Raw genomic sequence first — 15,097 nt, forward strand, 5'->3', positions numbered from 1 at the left:
AGTAGGCAATGGAGGGAAAAAACCAATCTGATCTAGCTGTCATCGCTATAAATTTTTGTTATCATTATTGATTCTTTTTTTCTATGGGAAATCCATTGCCCATTAACAAAAAATCAACATTATTTGATGTTTTAGTGTGTTTTTAACATTTCTGAACATCCTACCTACATAGTGTCATATATCATTTTGAAGGGAAAAAAATAACGAATTCAACGAAGTAATGAAACACATGGTGTTCCATTAAAAAAAACATAAGTTTGTGTTGAATCTTCAAAACCTTACCCCGAAAAAAAATATTGAGTACGCCTCTGGATTCTACGCAGAATTCTGATTCAGACGTAGTTTTTACCTAATCATTATTTCTAATAACTTCGGAGATAAAGAAGGGGTCCGAAAAGTATCAATTTCCAAAATCACCCTGTATCTTTTGAACGGAAACAGTTATGCACAATCTGATAAGACTAACTTGAGTTTCACGAAAAAGTAGGACAGGAACGTGAAAACCGCAAGGCTCTATCTTAAATAACAAGCGAGAAACCTGGCTGTCTCACCCAAAATGGGATGCACTGTACTGTAAAACTCAATATGATTTCATAATGACAACAGATTTCATCGTGTTCAGATTTACGCAAATAAGAGAAATACTCATTATTTATTGAATATTTTCTTACGATATTTTTCTTGAATTTCCTCTTGTTCTGGTAACAGGACACTCTATAAACATGAAATTCCACGAGAAGCTTATAACTGTTCTAAATTCTACATCTAAATGAAAATTCTCATCTCCATATAATTCATAATTTTGGAATTATCAGGAAAACTAAGTTTCGAATTTTTGCCATTAACGATCTTAACTGAGACATTCGATATCTGAACCTTCCCCCAAAATGTCAAGGTTTTCGGATCCTCCATTCGAATTATCGTTTTTACGGACGAACAGAATTGAATTTGAAGACGGATCCATCATCATTTCTGGCTCAAAATTCGAAAAAAACAGGCATTTTGAAAAATTGATATAGCCTTTTTGGGTAACTAGAGCTAAAAACAGAAAATATTTTCAATTGCATAATTTACAGAAGTTATGCTACTACTGCATATTTGTTCCAACCGAATTTTTGTAAATTGCTGCCACCGCTGAAATGTTCGAGATCCCATTCAAGCTGAGTATATTTATCGATCAAGTTATCAACCTACGCAGCCGACTCGACTTTGAAAATATTGGCTCATTCCAATGTTAATTATTCAACAATGTTCATTATTCGAATATTTGTACATCCGCTTGCTCGTTTGCAGTCACTTTAAATTCATACATTCATTTGTGTTGTGGAACCGCTTTGTTATTCAAAACGAATAACTTCTGGGCTTGCAAAATAATTCACCGGAATGAAAAATCAGATAAATCGATACGCGAGCAGCTTAAATGAAGAGTAGCTATTGAATATGCATAATCGCACAGCTGGCATGAACTCAATATAAATACATTTTCAACCAGTACAACATGTCTAACAAGTAGACGGTTGAATAATGAATCTTGATAAATCTGGATTCATCTCTGGAGGTTCGATTCCGTTGTCCAGATTCTGTCGATAGTTTCTTAGATTTAGATTCTCATCACATTAGTAAACTCACACTTTTTTTTTAAGTTTGAGGTTTTTTGAATGTATACTTATAACATGATATATAAATTCCTTATCATTATCAAACTATAAAAAATCATCAAAAGTTTAAGATTCACACTGCAAATCTACTAGGTTTCTATGTCCATCTTTGATAACTTCAGATTATTAGAATATTCGGTGCGACCAAGTATCCGGATTTAAAACGGTTAGATTTTTCAACATTTTCGAATTTATGTGACCAAAGGAAAAAATCTAACGGTGCTGAATCTGAGGAACTTGATGGCTACCGAATATTTAAATTACATATATGAAGTTCACAGATTATCATAGATAGACACCTGGTTGATTTGGAGTGTGAAAATCAAACCTTCGATGATTTTTATAGTTTGATTAAGAAGTGATTTTATTCGTTACAGAAATGTATATGGCTTACATTTACAAAAAACGCAAGTTTGAATTATAACTTCAAAACTACCTGCAATAAACCTTTTTTTTTTCAACAATAATGGATTCTACTGAAATATAGGTGCCTGTAAGATGTTTTTGTTTCATGTTAATAGCAATAATGAAGAAGTTTTGAGAACTTTTCATTTCACGCCAGATTCCAATTTTCTCTTATAGCTCGAATTTATAAGGTTGCGGTTTGCACCAAATTGATTCTCTCAAAAATCCACCCGAAAATGGGCCATTCATATTTTTCTAGCTCAAAGGGATTCTGGGATACCCTCACTAGGACGCAAGGATGAAGCCGGGGTTATCTACTCTGAAATTGAAAAAATTATTTTAAACATTGTACGAATGCGCTTTCATTTGAATTCAGAATCATCGAAAAACGGTTCAGAATATTGTGTTTGTTAATTTGAATTTCTTTCTTCATCTAGTCTAGAATTAGATGGTCAATGCGGTATAGTAACCGATTGTTGAACCAAATATTGGGTTTTCCATGCAGTTATCCAGATTTCACAGCCCTGTTTCAATGATATATCCAGAAATGTCATCCGAAGCGTGATATGTTGAAGGTTAGTCAATATGTATCGTTTTTCTACTGCTGAAAGTGTGAAAATTGCCAGGCCTTACTACAAAAACAATGATTCTATACAAAGTACGTTTCGTGCATTAAGGGAGATTATGGTCGACATAATCGTCCATCTGAGCAAAAATTCCAAATTCAGTGAATTCAATGGAAAAATTGCTGCTGTAAGTAAAATTGTAGAAGAAAATCCAAATTAATCTATTCCTGGCGCGCACATAATTTGGGCCTGTTTTACAGCACGCTATGGCATATTTTGCATATGGATTTGCATCTCCATCCTTATAAGGTATAGCTGACATAAGAACTAAAGCTAGCTGAGCATGGAATGTGTATAACTATGTCGATGGGGTGCGTGAACAACGTTTGGATGACGATTTTTCGCATCGGACTTTTTTTAGCGACGAAGCACATTTTTCACTCGATGACTATGTAAAAAAACAAAATTGTCGCATAATGCACAGAGGAAATCCTCTTGTAACTGCTAACAGACCATTACATCCGCAAAAAATTTCTGTATGGTGTGCAATTTGGTCTAGTGGAGTGATTGGCCCATACTTCTTTGAAAATGAAGGTGTTAGTCAAACTTCAATTCTCATTGTTATATCCAAATGATTTTCGATTTTTCCCTTGAATTGATGATATGGAATTGGAAGAGATGTGGTTCCAGCATCATAATGCAACAAGTCACACAAAACGACCCGTTTTGGCTTTATTGCAAAAAAATTCTCAAGATACATAATTTCTCGTTTCAACAATGTCAATTGGCCATCAAAATCTTGTGATTTATCGCCTTTGGATTTGTTTTTGTGGGTTTATGCGAAGGTTCGTGTTTATGCCGATAATCTCCACACTATTGACGATCTGAAAACCAACATTCGTCAAATAAGTGGTGCACGAAATGTACCGGCAGATCATCGAAAATTACCTCACAAGGTTCGAGTTCTGTGAGATGTTGTTTCCACACATATCCAAGCATTATATTGAAATAAAAAATTGATGGTTATTCTAAATGAAACTATGTTTTATTTACGTTCATTTTCGGAACCAGAAAATGGGTAACCCTTCATTAGCTCTTAAAGTTTATGGGTTTGAACAGTATCGGATGACACAAGAATTGGATTTTTGGATTATTCACCCAAAAAAAGACAAGATAGTGATAGTTTCAAGGATATCAAAAAAGCACATTTCTCAGAGAGAATCCTAAGGTTAAACATTCATATTGATATTTGTCTATATATCAGGTAGATCACATTCCCAGAACCAGAGAACATTCTCGAAAAATAAGGGAAATATCTCGTTTCAATATTACAGTGACAATAAATAAATAAATATTATTATATAATTATATTAAATATGTTATAACAAAAACAAAATGTTGATCGTTCAACCAGAACCATAAAAAAGCAGAATAATGAAAAGAAAACCTAAATTTTCGTAATATTTAGTTTGTATATGTAAAATATACACTCGAATGTTCATATCGATTTTTCGGAGGATCGTATGATCAAAACTCTTTATTTAGATAAAATAACCTAACACGATGACATCATAATATACATATAACATGTCACGTACAACATACATCATTGTTCTGTCTCCAATATAGACTCATGAAAGAACAAGCGCTAAAAGCTTCTGACCCTTTGTCATTACTTTTCTTACTTATACTATGTGGAAACCACCTATATTAATACATATTTCCATATATTGCCTCTATAATTCATTTGAAAGTCAAGTCTAATAAATCCTGTATCCTGGCTTTTTGTAAAAACTAAAAATATCTATAAATTGTAAAAGAAGCTGAATATTTAAGTCAGCATTTCGCGAACGAAAGAGCAATTAGGCCGAAAATACAACATGATTTGCTATATCACGAATGCTCATTCGGTTACGTATTTTGTATTTATTGAACGAACGAACTCATTACTTTTGTCTGAACAAATTCCTCTAATATTTCAAGACGATGCATCGTTTAGTCACCTGTGCTTCATCCATTGCACGGAAACTGAAATCCAGTGACATCAAAAACAGGTGTTAGACCAGTTGTATCACATAAAACCTAACTATTTATACCCAGCATCGATTACACAAACGGGAGTTAAGGGTACTTATTTTTAACGAAAATAATTGGGTAGCTTAGCTTAATGTTTTAATTCACAATTTATGCCAATTGTGTTTACTTTCGGGAGGCCAACAAAAGAAAGGAACGTATACATCACGGAGGTGAACAGAGCATAATCCTGTTCTGAAAGATGGATAGAATTAAAAGGTGCCGCTGATGCTGAAGATAAAGCGAGTTTCTTCTCTGTATACGTAATAGCATCATCCATTAATAGTTTTTCTCTAATTCTGTGGTTATTCCGTTCATTCTTCCACATCTTGTAGAACAAAATCGTGCGAGAATATATCAGAAACGCACAGTTTTCATGGTTATATTTCATTATTATATGTTGGTATTCCGAACTTTCCGCCACGGCTTTATCTGTCAATTCATCAATTTGCCTTAAAGAAATCAGTTCTGCCAACCAACATTTTTCAATGCAAAAATCACTAAATGATATTTATGGAAATATTTCATTAATTTCAATGAAAATGCAATGAATTAGAGAAAATAATGTATAATACTCGTACAGAAGGCTCATTCTACCACTCGTTCATTCCAAAACTCGCCACTTCGTGGCTCGTTTTTGAATTTTGAACTCGTGGAAGAATATCAATGCCTTCTGCACTTGTTTTATAAATAACTATTCTGAAGCCATAAGGAGATAATTTAGTATCACCTTATAATCTTCGAATGGGTTTCAAGATATAAATTCGACTGAATATTTAACCTAATTAACACTTGATCTACCCACCCTAACTATCATTATCAACCCACACTTTTGAATACCAGAATTTATGGTACCTCCTCTGACGAATCAGCACACTTTTGCGATTTCACAAGTAATTAATAGATGCAAAAAATCGATATCGCTCTAGGAAATATTTGACGGATTTCTCGTTCATCATCGATATCAGCTGTTGATTCCAATTAATACAGGATGGACAAAAATACGATAGTTTTGTGTGTGCTCATAAAGTAACGCGTAACATTAGTTAAATTAACAATATTATCAAAAATACTTATTGTCTCGCGGCAATTGGTTTGAATGTAACACCCTGTAGTTTGTTACATTTTTAGATCAATAAAAATGAGCTGTTTCTAAACATGTTTAGTACTTGTGGTCTAGCAGACAGAATATGAAAGAAATTATTTTCCATCAATTTGAAAAAAACATAGTCGTCTAGTTTTTTGTGAAATGTCATTATTTGTTTAGTAATTTATTGGTGTTCAATGACAGTTTAGTACTAGAATATTTTTGGTATTCATGAATGTTTTAATTATTGCTTGGATTTAATTTATTATTTTTGTCCACCCTGTACCTACCAATTGGAATCAACATGTGATACATTTTTGGAATCAGCTCAGCTAAAGTAATCGGAAAATTGAAAAAAATGGAGGTGTTCCATTAAAAAAAAATGACGGTGACGTCATTACTCGCAAGTAATTCATCCTGTATATAATATTATTATTTTTAAATATGGTAAATTAAAATCAAAAATTGACGTGTTTCAGGATTATTCCTTAAAATGGTCTGTTTAGCTAAAAATGAATTTGTTCCATACTTCACGGACACAGTGTATATAATAAAGCAATAGAAACCGTTGTGTCATTGTGTCTGTACAAGTTGGGCAAGTTTCGTTTTTTTAGCGGCTCAACTTTCGAATCAGAGGAGATAGACAAACTCTGATACCCCAATAAGAGTAGTATTCATTTTATGCCAACTTCTTCTGTTTTCGTGTTATAAGAGAATATTGAAAAAATGGCATAATCGAAAAGAAAATATATCTCCGCTAATACTGATGATAAAGCTCCTGATATTAAAACATTATACAGGAACTTTTTCAGAATCAATGGTGTGCTCGTCTTTTTAGCAGGATTTTTAATTAGGAAGCTATGGCACAAAGTTATGTTTAAAATGTTTAAAATAGGAACACAAGATTTCAGTGGCATTTTTCGTAAGCATAATTTTAACTGTTTCCAAAAATATACAACATCATATGGTTTGTATCAATATAAATAATATAAAATGGTCAAAAACCTTTTTTCATCTAAGAGTCTCAATATTTCTGTGGTTTCCACTGTTGATGAGCACCGAAAAATAGATCTTCCTACAACAAGAGCAATCATGTGGATCTTTTCGTTATTTCCGAATCCATTTTGAGATATCAAAATGTATAAAATATATCTAGATTCGAATTTTGTAGAAAGCAGTAATAAGCTCCTTCTGTCAATCTCATTATTTCCATGCTTATTACTGCTTTCTACAAAATTCGAATCTAGATATATTTTATACATTTTTATATCTCAAAATGGATTCGGAAATAACGAAAAGATCCACATGATTGCTCTTGTTGAAGGAAGCTCTATTTTTCTGTTCTCATCAATAGATGAAAATTAGATGAAAAAAGGCTTTTGACCACTTTCTATTATTTATTTATATTTATACAAACCATAGGTTGTTATATATCTTTGAAATCAGTAAACAATAAGCTCTCAAAAAATTGCACAGAAATCTAGTGTACCTTTTCAAAAAGCATAACTTTGGGTCATCGCTTCGTAATTAAGCATCCAGCTAAAAAGGACGAGCACGCTACTAAATTCAATGTGAAAAAGTGCCTCTGTAATTTTTAATTTCTGAACTCTATCATCAATATTAGCGGAGAAATAATTTTTTTTCGATATCGCCATTGTTCTACCTTTCTCTTACAGCTCGAAAACAAAAGGAGGTAGCCAAAAATGACAACTTTTTTTTTTAATTCCTCAAAAAAACGAGAACGAGAATGGAGTAGGTATGAGATTTTGTCTATCTTCTCTGGTTTAAAAGATGTATTGCTAAAACATCGAAATCTACCCACCCTGTACCTTCTATGAATCCATGGAAATTGAGGGATAAGAAAACAGAATAAAAAAAATAGTAATTTATGAAATTTGAAGAGTTTTCGACGCGGGTGAAATCGGAAGCTCAAACTAGTGGATATAAATATGTATTTTCGAATTTTTGCATTTTGTAGATTTGTGTCAGGTTTCAAAGCAACCACTTTGAAGGTAAATGACTAATTTGAGAGCGATTGGATTTATTCTGACTATGAATTCCTATAGAGTGAATAATAATAAATTTTCGGCTCAAAATTCGGAAATCACAGACATCAAGGCAAAATATCTGGTTTTTGAAAAGGAACTCCCGGTAACTATGAAACGGTGATGGAGTTTCGGTTTTCGCCAATAAGTTTCTCATCGTCCCTCAGATGCAGAAATCATTTTCCGTTTATCTAGTATAGAAATAGGACTTTCCCTTCAAAAGTGTCCAATTTGGCCCACCTTGTACGTTCGTTCGCGGATAAAAGTAATTGCTAACCTCATACATACTAGATTTATAGAGAAATCGTGACAAAAGCGGAACAAAAGGACCTGGCCTTTTTGTATTTATGATGTCTCAACCATAGAAAATGAAGAGTCATTAAGTATCATTTCGGATTTACAAATAGTAGATCACGTTCCACAGAAGTTTTGCAACGCTGTAATAAATGTTCCATGCAACTAGGGTTGAGTGTTGAGAAACATTTGAGAAGTAGATATAATATTAACCAATTTTGAGAATGACTGATCATACTATACCTACTGCTATACAGATGTAAAGCTAAGCTTGACAAATAATCAGTTAATTTCGCATTTTTAATAATCTATTCAATCAGAGTAATAACTATACAGTGGCGGATTGACAGATTTGCTGCCTGTAGGCTATTCAATTTTAATATATTAGTTCACAATCATATTAATTTCATTTTCTATCAATAAAATTCTAACTTTATGATTTGTGCTCCAACCTCATTGAATCAACTTTTCCCAGATGGTTAGTATCATTGAGAACTGAGTTAACGTGTCAGATCCTTTATTATTTTCAGAGCGAAGAATTATCGAAAAACGTACCTATTAATATTTTGGGTATATTTCTTATAAATATGAAAAAGTATATGATAACTTTTCTAATTGAAAAAATTAAATGATCAAAACATTTTTCGCAATTTTTGGTGATTTTTCTCAATGATGTATCTCAGTGAAAAATGGTCGCATAAAAAAAAGGACTTTTTTTGATTTCAATAGGTATATTCGTAGCAAAAAACGTTATGAGTTTCAACAAATTCCATGCAAACTGCTGAAATATCCAGAGTGGACATGTAGTTTTCGGTAAACTTGTTGTCTTCACAAGAATTATTCAGACTGAAAATCACGTAAATTTTTACAGCTTCAAGATGAAAAAAACTGTAAGCTGTAAGAGGAATGGACCGACTAATTAAATTAATTAAAAAATTATCGATAAAATCAAAGTGTGTACTTCTATAAATTCATGAAACTGATTGGTAAGAAAAGACCATGCGAAAAGAAAACAGTTCAACTTTCAACAAATATTGAACAGCACAACATATTTGAACACCTGCTGTTATCTATCACCATTCGTAATCAAGCTTTATCCAATACACAATTTAAAACTAAGAGAACTATCTTCAAATATTTATCTGATAATAAAATATCAAAAGATAAAGATAAGGTGGACGATCTTCGTTTGTTTGCATGAACTTAGATACTACATGGAATATAGCACGTTATTTCTTGAACAAATATACGAACAATTTATTTATAATTTTCTGCTACGTAACACAGAATATACAGGTTCATCCCAGTTTCAGTGAAGCTAAGAAAAATGTTTATGCAATTTTTACATAGCACGGAATTGTAGTGTTTTAAACAGAATGCACCAACAAATTTTTTCTGTATATTGTAATCTATTGAAGACGTTTTCATAGAGAATGAGACAAGAAGTAAGTTTAAGCGAAATAACGAATAAAAATATATTTCAAAGGGAAATGGAGAAATCAGAGGATTTGGCCTTAAGAAAAATCTGAAGTACTCTTTTGCTATTTCGATTTTCTCTATAATCAGGAGATCCTCTTGAAGGATTTTAACATGTAGCAATATATCTACGTATATTCACGTCTAAGATTTATTGAACTGATGAAGATTTTATAATTTGATATATTACTTGGACATCATTTTGTTTTAATGTGGATTTAAGGAAACTTTTGGGAACCATCTGAATATTGTAAAACACTATAGTCATTGGATTTCAAAACACCCTTACAGTGGTCATTACTGGTCATCGAAGTGTTGTGAATTTAATTAATTTACTGAACAGCTAGTCACCCATATGGTGCATTGATGGAGCAAAATCAGATGGAAGTACTGGCTTATGCCACTGTCAGTGATAAAGCTAAATCCTAATTTAAGAATAAGGACTACAAATAGGCACACATAAACATTACAATGGACAGTCATGCTTAGGATCTAAGAATCACTAAGAACCAGAATGCTTTGCATTTGTGTTCCAAAATAGCACAAAAGATCTGGGCGAAGGCACAAAGTGACTTTATTTGTAGTGACAGGATATTCTGTTCTTGAAAATAATGAACGAACCGATGAATTCAGAAAGAGGACAGATTATTATACTAAAACTAAACGAAATATTCGTCTCATTTACTCTGTCATAGACAAAAAAGCTCATGAAGCTTCCGCGATCTGCTGATCTTTCGTCTATTTCAAATGTTTTGGGTAGAATCATAAGCTAAAATTCTCTGCAATTTTGTTTGTATAACGAACATGGATTGGTCCCGCAACAACAAGCCTAATTTTGTGCAATGCTGATCACCTGTAAACATAACATACATCGGATGTTCCTCAGGGTTCAGTATTGGGACCCATAGGTACTCTTTCTGCTCTGTATATTAGACTCACCTCTATTGATTCAGTCCGCGCGAATCATCTACCAGTTATTGTTGTAGAGGCTCGTACTGTGAATGTCTCCAAAAATAAGTTGTATGAATCGCACTTTACTCTACAGTAGAAAAGAGTGTCCAAGTTTGTCATGATTTGGCATGATTCTATTTTTATTTGATTTTTAGGTTTATAGATTACCTCATTCTTTTCATTGGTTAAATAGAACAGCAAAATATATATAATACGATGAAGTGGTCAGTTTGAGAATTATAACTTCATGTTCTTCTTCTTCTTCCTCTTGTAATAAGACGGAGTCCTGTCAATTCTATCATCCAAAGTTTTTGGGGCCTACCAACTGGTCGTCTATTCCCTGGTTTCTGTGTTTTGGCCCACTTTGCAATTCGATCTGGACCCATCTGATCTACGTGATCCCTCCAAAAGCGGCGCCTTTCTTTCACCCATCTTACAACATCCTGTACTCCCAACTCTCGCAGAGTATCCGTATTGCGTATTCGGTCTCTCAGCGTTATCCCTCTTATAGTTCGCAATACTTTCATTTCAGTTGTTCTCATTTTTCTCTTGGTTTCTGCTGTCTCCGATCTCGTTTCTGCCGCGTAAGTGAGTATGGATCTTATGCTGGTCTTGTATATTCGTGTCTTACTTTCAGTGGACATATACTTATTTTTTCATATTACATCACGCAAACAGCCTGATATTCTTGCGGCTTTTTCCACCTGACTATCCACTTCATTGGCCAAACATCTCCCGCTTGATATTTCTACATCTAAATAGCTCATATTCATTATACCTGTTGCACAATGTGTCCATTCACTAACAGCTTGCATCTTATCGGCTCTTTGGATACTACCGAAGATTGAGTCTTTTCGCACGAGATTTCCATATTAAGTTTCTGTGCTGCCAAGTTGAATTTGTGTAGGAGGCGTTGTAGGTCGTCTTCATACATAGCTTCATGTACACCAGCTTTTTTATTCTCACGAAGTGAAGTCAGGCTTGCCAAAATGGCAAAATATCTCTTGAAAATTTGTTAAATAGGGTAAAGATAGACCAAACTGGTCTGAGTTCTGAAAGACTCCTTTCTTACATATACAATTTATTCCAATCTTATCTAAGTCATAATATCAATCACCATACTTCAAATGATTATTATTTAATGACAGGAACCACTTCTCATAACAACAATAGTTTTCTTCTGATACTCTTTCTGATGCCTACCTTCAGAACTATTATTATATAAATCGATTTCATTATCATCGATAAACCAAGTATCGCCTGTGGGAATATGTTTGGGTACATATTCAATAATAAACTTTCGGAATTCTCCTACTGGTTCTGTGTAGCACTGTACATCAGGGTATATTCGAATTGTTTGAGGGGGTTTTTAATTTTATTTGAAATTAAAAATAAAAATTTTTATAAAAACTTCATCCATGTTACACATTCATTGAATGAAGTATATTTATTGAGCTTCTGAGAGATAGTGCCCAGGAATAAAAATATTAAATCGAGCATTAACCTAAGGCAAAATGCAACGAATTCAAACTTTCTCGAAAATAAGTGCTATACTGGAATACGTGAAGTCAGAAGCTTTGGATCTCTCATTTATTCATCCTTAAATTGCACCTTTGGGGACCACATTTACTTCTACAAACATATATGTGGTCTCCAGTTGCGCATAACCGAGCGCTAAAAAGTAATGACTTCATTTTTGTTTTCATTTTGAGAAATTTACTGAGTTTTTATCGATTATTTATCTTCAATTTTATGAAATCCTTCTCTGATCTCAGCCCTCTGCTCCATTAACTACATTCAGGAGTGGTACTCCTCAAGTAATGACAAAAATAAAGGAATAGCGAAGCTGCAATACAAAAACAGCAATAAGTAAAGCATGAGTCTAGAACCCGTTTCAAGTAGCAGAAACCAATTACAATTTTAGCGCCTTATTTTATCGCGAAGTGATAGGCCGCTCATGCAAATCTTCACGGTGATCAATCAGAATGAATGGGATGTTTTATACTGATTGGACTGGAATATTGTGGGAATTTGATGTAATCCCAACGGTTTAGGCACAAGGATAAGTTCAATCAGAATAGGAATTTGAACTTCTTCCTTCGATAGACCTGTTTCTCCTTATCTCGATCACAGCAAGTCTTCAGTTCATCATAGAAATGATAGTTGGTGTTGTTAATTCACGAATTTCTCACAAAACTTCAATTACCTATTGAATCGCTTCTTCTCAACCATAGGAAGTAGGATGGACAAATTTTAGTTTCTTGTTTTCAATATTATTCAAGAAAAAAATGGTGCTAATTCCACCAAAATGTTTGAATTATTCAGTTTCAATGACATGGAATTCAAAAATCGAATAAAAATACCTACAATTATTTCCAAGCTTCCAATCCAAATTCCATCGATATTCTTGAATCAAAAAGCCGATTCGTGATTTTCACAAAATGAAGTCCATAGATCATATTCCAAAAAATTCATTCCTTTAAAACTCAACATAAAATCATGAAATTGAAAACGGATATTGTTTTAATGACACTGAATATAATATTTTTCAGTCCAAGCTAGCCTTCATCATTATGGACTTTTTTTGATTTTTTAATGTGCGATGCATATTTTGCATTTATTTATTGACTTTCGTCGACTTTTTTTGGAACTTTTGTTTTTATTTTAATGTTTTATTCCTTTTCGAGCGCTATATTATATATTCACTATGTCTCCATTTTTATAAGATAAGATTCGACTCACTGATGACTAAACCTAAAATGAATACTTCAAGAGTTATCGAGGAAGAACTTTAAATATCGAATTCAGTTATCGAAACATCGAATTTTAGTAAAAGCACTTATCGTTCCTAATATCAATAGAATAGGTGAAGGTATCAGTCACAAGGAACTATTTATGTATAATTTATTCAGCAGCAACGTTTCGGGAAATTTATTCCCTTCCTCAGGCTAAAAACAATATTACTTAAATTAGTATTGGGTAGCATGAGATCTTGAATATGAACTAACTAAAAATATACTCTCAGCAAAACAATATAGAACAAACACACAGGTTCACCGTGTATTACATTCGAAAAAACAAACAATCAACACTCGAAACTGGAACATAAAAAACGCAAATGAAAATTACACCAGCTCACCTTGTGAATAAGAAATTACGATGTGAATCATTTGAAGAAATTCAAATTCGTGGAAAAAATAAAAATAACAATTTTCTTTCATCTCGGGGATCCAAACAAATTCTCTGACGTATCGGTCGCAGGTTCATCCATTCGAATGCAACACAGAACTGCACCAGATGGAAAGTGATATGTCATGAAGATTATAATTTTATTTCTTTAATCAGGTTCGAATATACGATGTTCAGTGAACCTATATCAGACCGCGCATTGATTGAATTCGGGTGTCTCTTGATGAAGAGCATCTCTTTGAAATTACGTTTGAACCAATTGTTCTCCCTGGTCAGAATTTTCGCGTCATCAAAATCAAACTGATGTCCCTCAGACATGGCATGCTGTGCAAGCGCAGTTGTGTTGGATTGTTTCATGCAATCTGATTGATGTTGTTTAATCCTGGTACCAAAATACTGTCTAGTTTGTCCGATATATGTACCTGTACAATCTTTACAATTGACTCTGTAAACCAAACCCGATTGCCTGTAATCCGGATCCCTGTCCTTAAGTTGGGAAAATAGTTTTCTGACGGTCTTATTATAATATGAGACGATAATTGATGACGAATTCCTCATAACTTTTATCAACCTCTGGCTTAATCCCGGTATATAAATAAGTTTATTGTACTTTTTATCAGCACCATCCGAGTCAGGTGGAGAACTAGGAGTCACCATAGGAGTAGAAGTGTGAAAAATTCTACTAACAAGGCTTCTCGGGTACCCATTCTGAATGAGTAAAGTTGCTTGCTCTATAAAATTTTTTGTATGGAATGACTCGTGAGACATACCGAGGATCTTATGTCTTATGGATTTGATTATTGCAATTTTTTGGGATGTGGTATGTAACGAACTGAAATGTAATGTTCTGTGAGAAGCAATAGGCTTAGAGTATAAATCGGTCTTCAAGTGTCCGCCCTCTCTTATGATCCAGACATCCAAAAACGGAATTCTACCATTTTCTTCAATTTCATGTGTGAATTGTAGGTCACAATGAAAGCTGTTTTCTCAAACAGCTTTCATTGTGACCTACAATTCACACATGAAATTGAAGAAAATGGTAGAATTCCGTTTTTGGATGTCTGGATCATAAGAGAGGGCGGACACTTGAAGACCGATTTATACTCTAAGCCTATTGCTTCTCACAGAACATTACATTTCAGTTCGTTACATACCACATCCCAAAAAATTGCAATAATCAAATCCATAAGACATAAGATCCTCGGTATGTCTCACGAGTCATTCCATACAAAAAATTTTATAGAGCAAGCAACTTTACTCATTCAGAATGGGTACCCGAGAAGCCTTGTTAGTAGAATTTTTCACACTTCTACTCCTATGGTGACTCCTAGTTCTCCACCTGACTCGGATGGT

General features: G+C 33.5%; 2 protein-coding genes across 2 annotated transcripts; both read right to left on the reverse strand.

Annotated features, from left to right (window-relative positions):
* Positions 1 to 10,800: 10,800 nt before the first annotated feature.
* Positions 10,801 to 11,370, reverse strand: LOC123673284. Its single transcript, XM_045607765.1, has 2 exons — positions 11,221 to 11,370; positions 10,801 to 11,166 (listed from the first exon to the last, which is right to left on the reverse strand). The coding sequence occupies exons 1-2, from the start codon at positions 11,368 to 11,370 to the stop codon at positions 10,801 to 10,803; spliced, it is 516 nt and encodes a 171-aa protein (XP_045463721.1).
* Positions 11,371 to 13,876: 2,506 nt separating this feature from the next.
* On the reverse strand, positions 13,877 to 14,512 carry LOC123673285. The gene has a single exon (XM_045607766.1). It carries the CDS (start codon positions 14,510 to 14,512, stop codon positions 13,877 to 13,879), a length of 636 nt encoding a protein of 211 aa, XP_045463722.1.
* Between the last annotated feature and the right edge of the window lie 585 nt (positions 14,513 to 15,097).

The sequence above is a fragment of the Harmonia axyridis genome, chromosome 2 (genome assembly GCF_914767665.1).
Source record: "Harmonia axyridis chromosome 2, icHarAxyr1.1, whole genome shotgun sequence".
In the NCBI taxonomy this organism is placed as follows: Eukaryota; Metazoa; Arthropoda; class Insecta; order Coleoptera; family Coccinellidae; genus Harmonia; species Harmonia axyridis.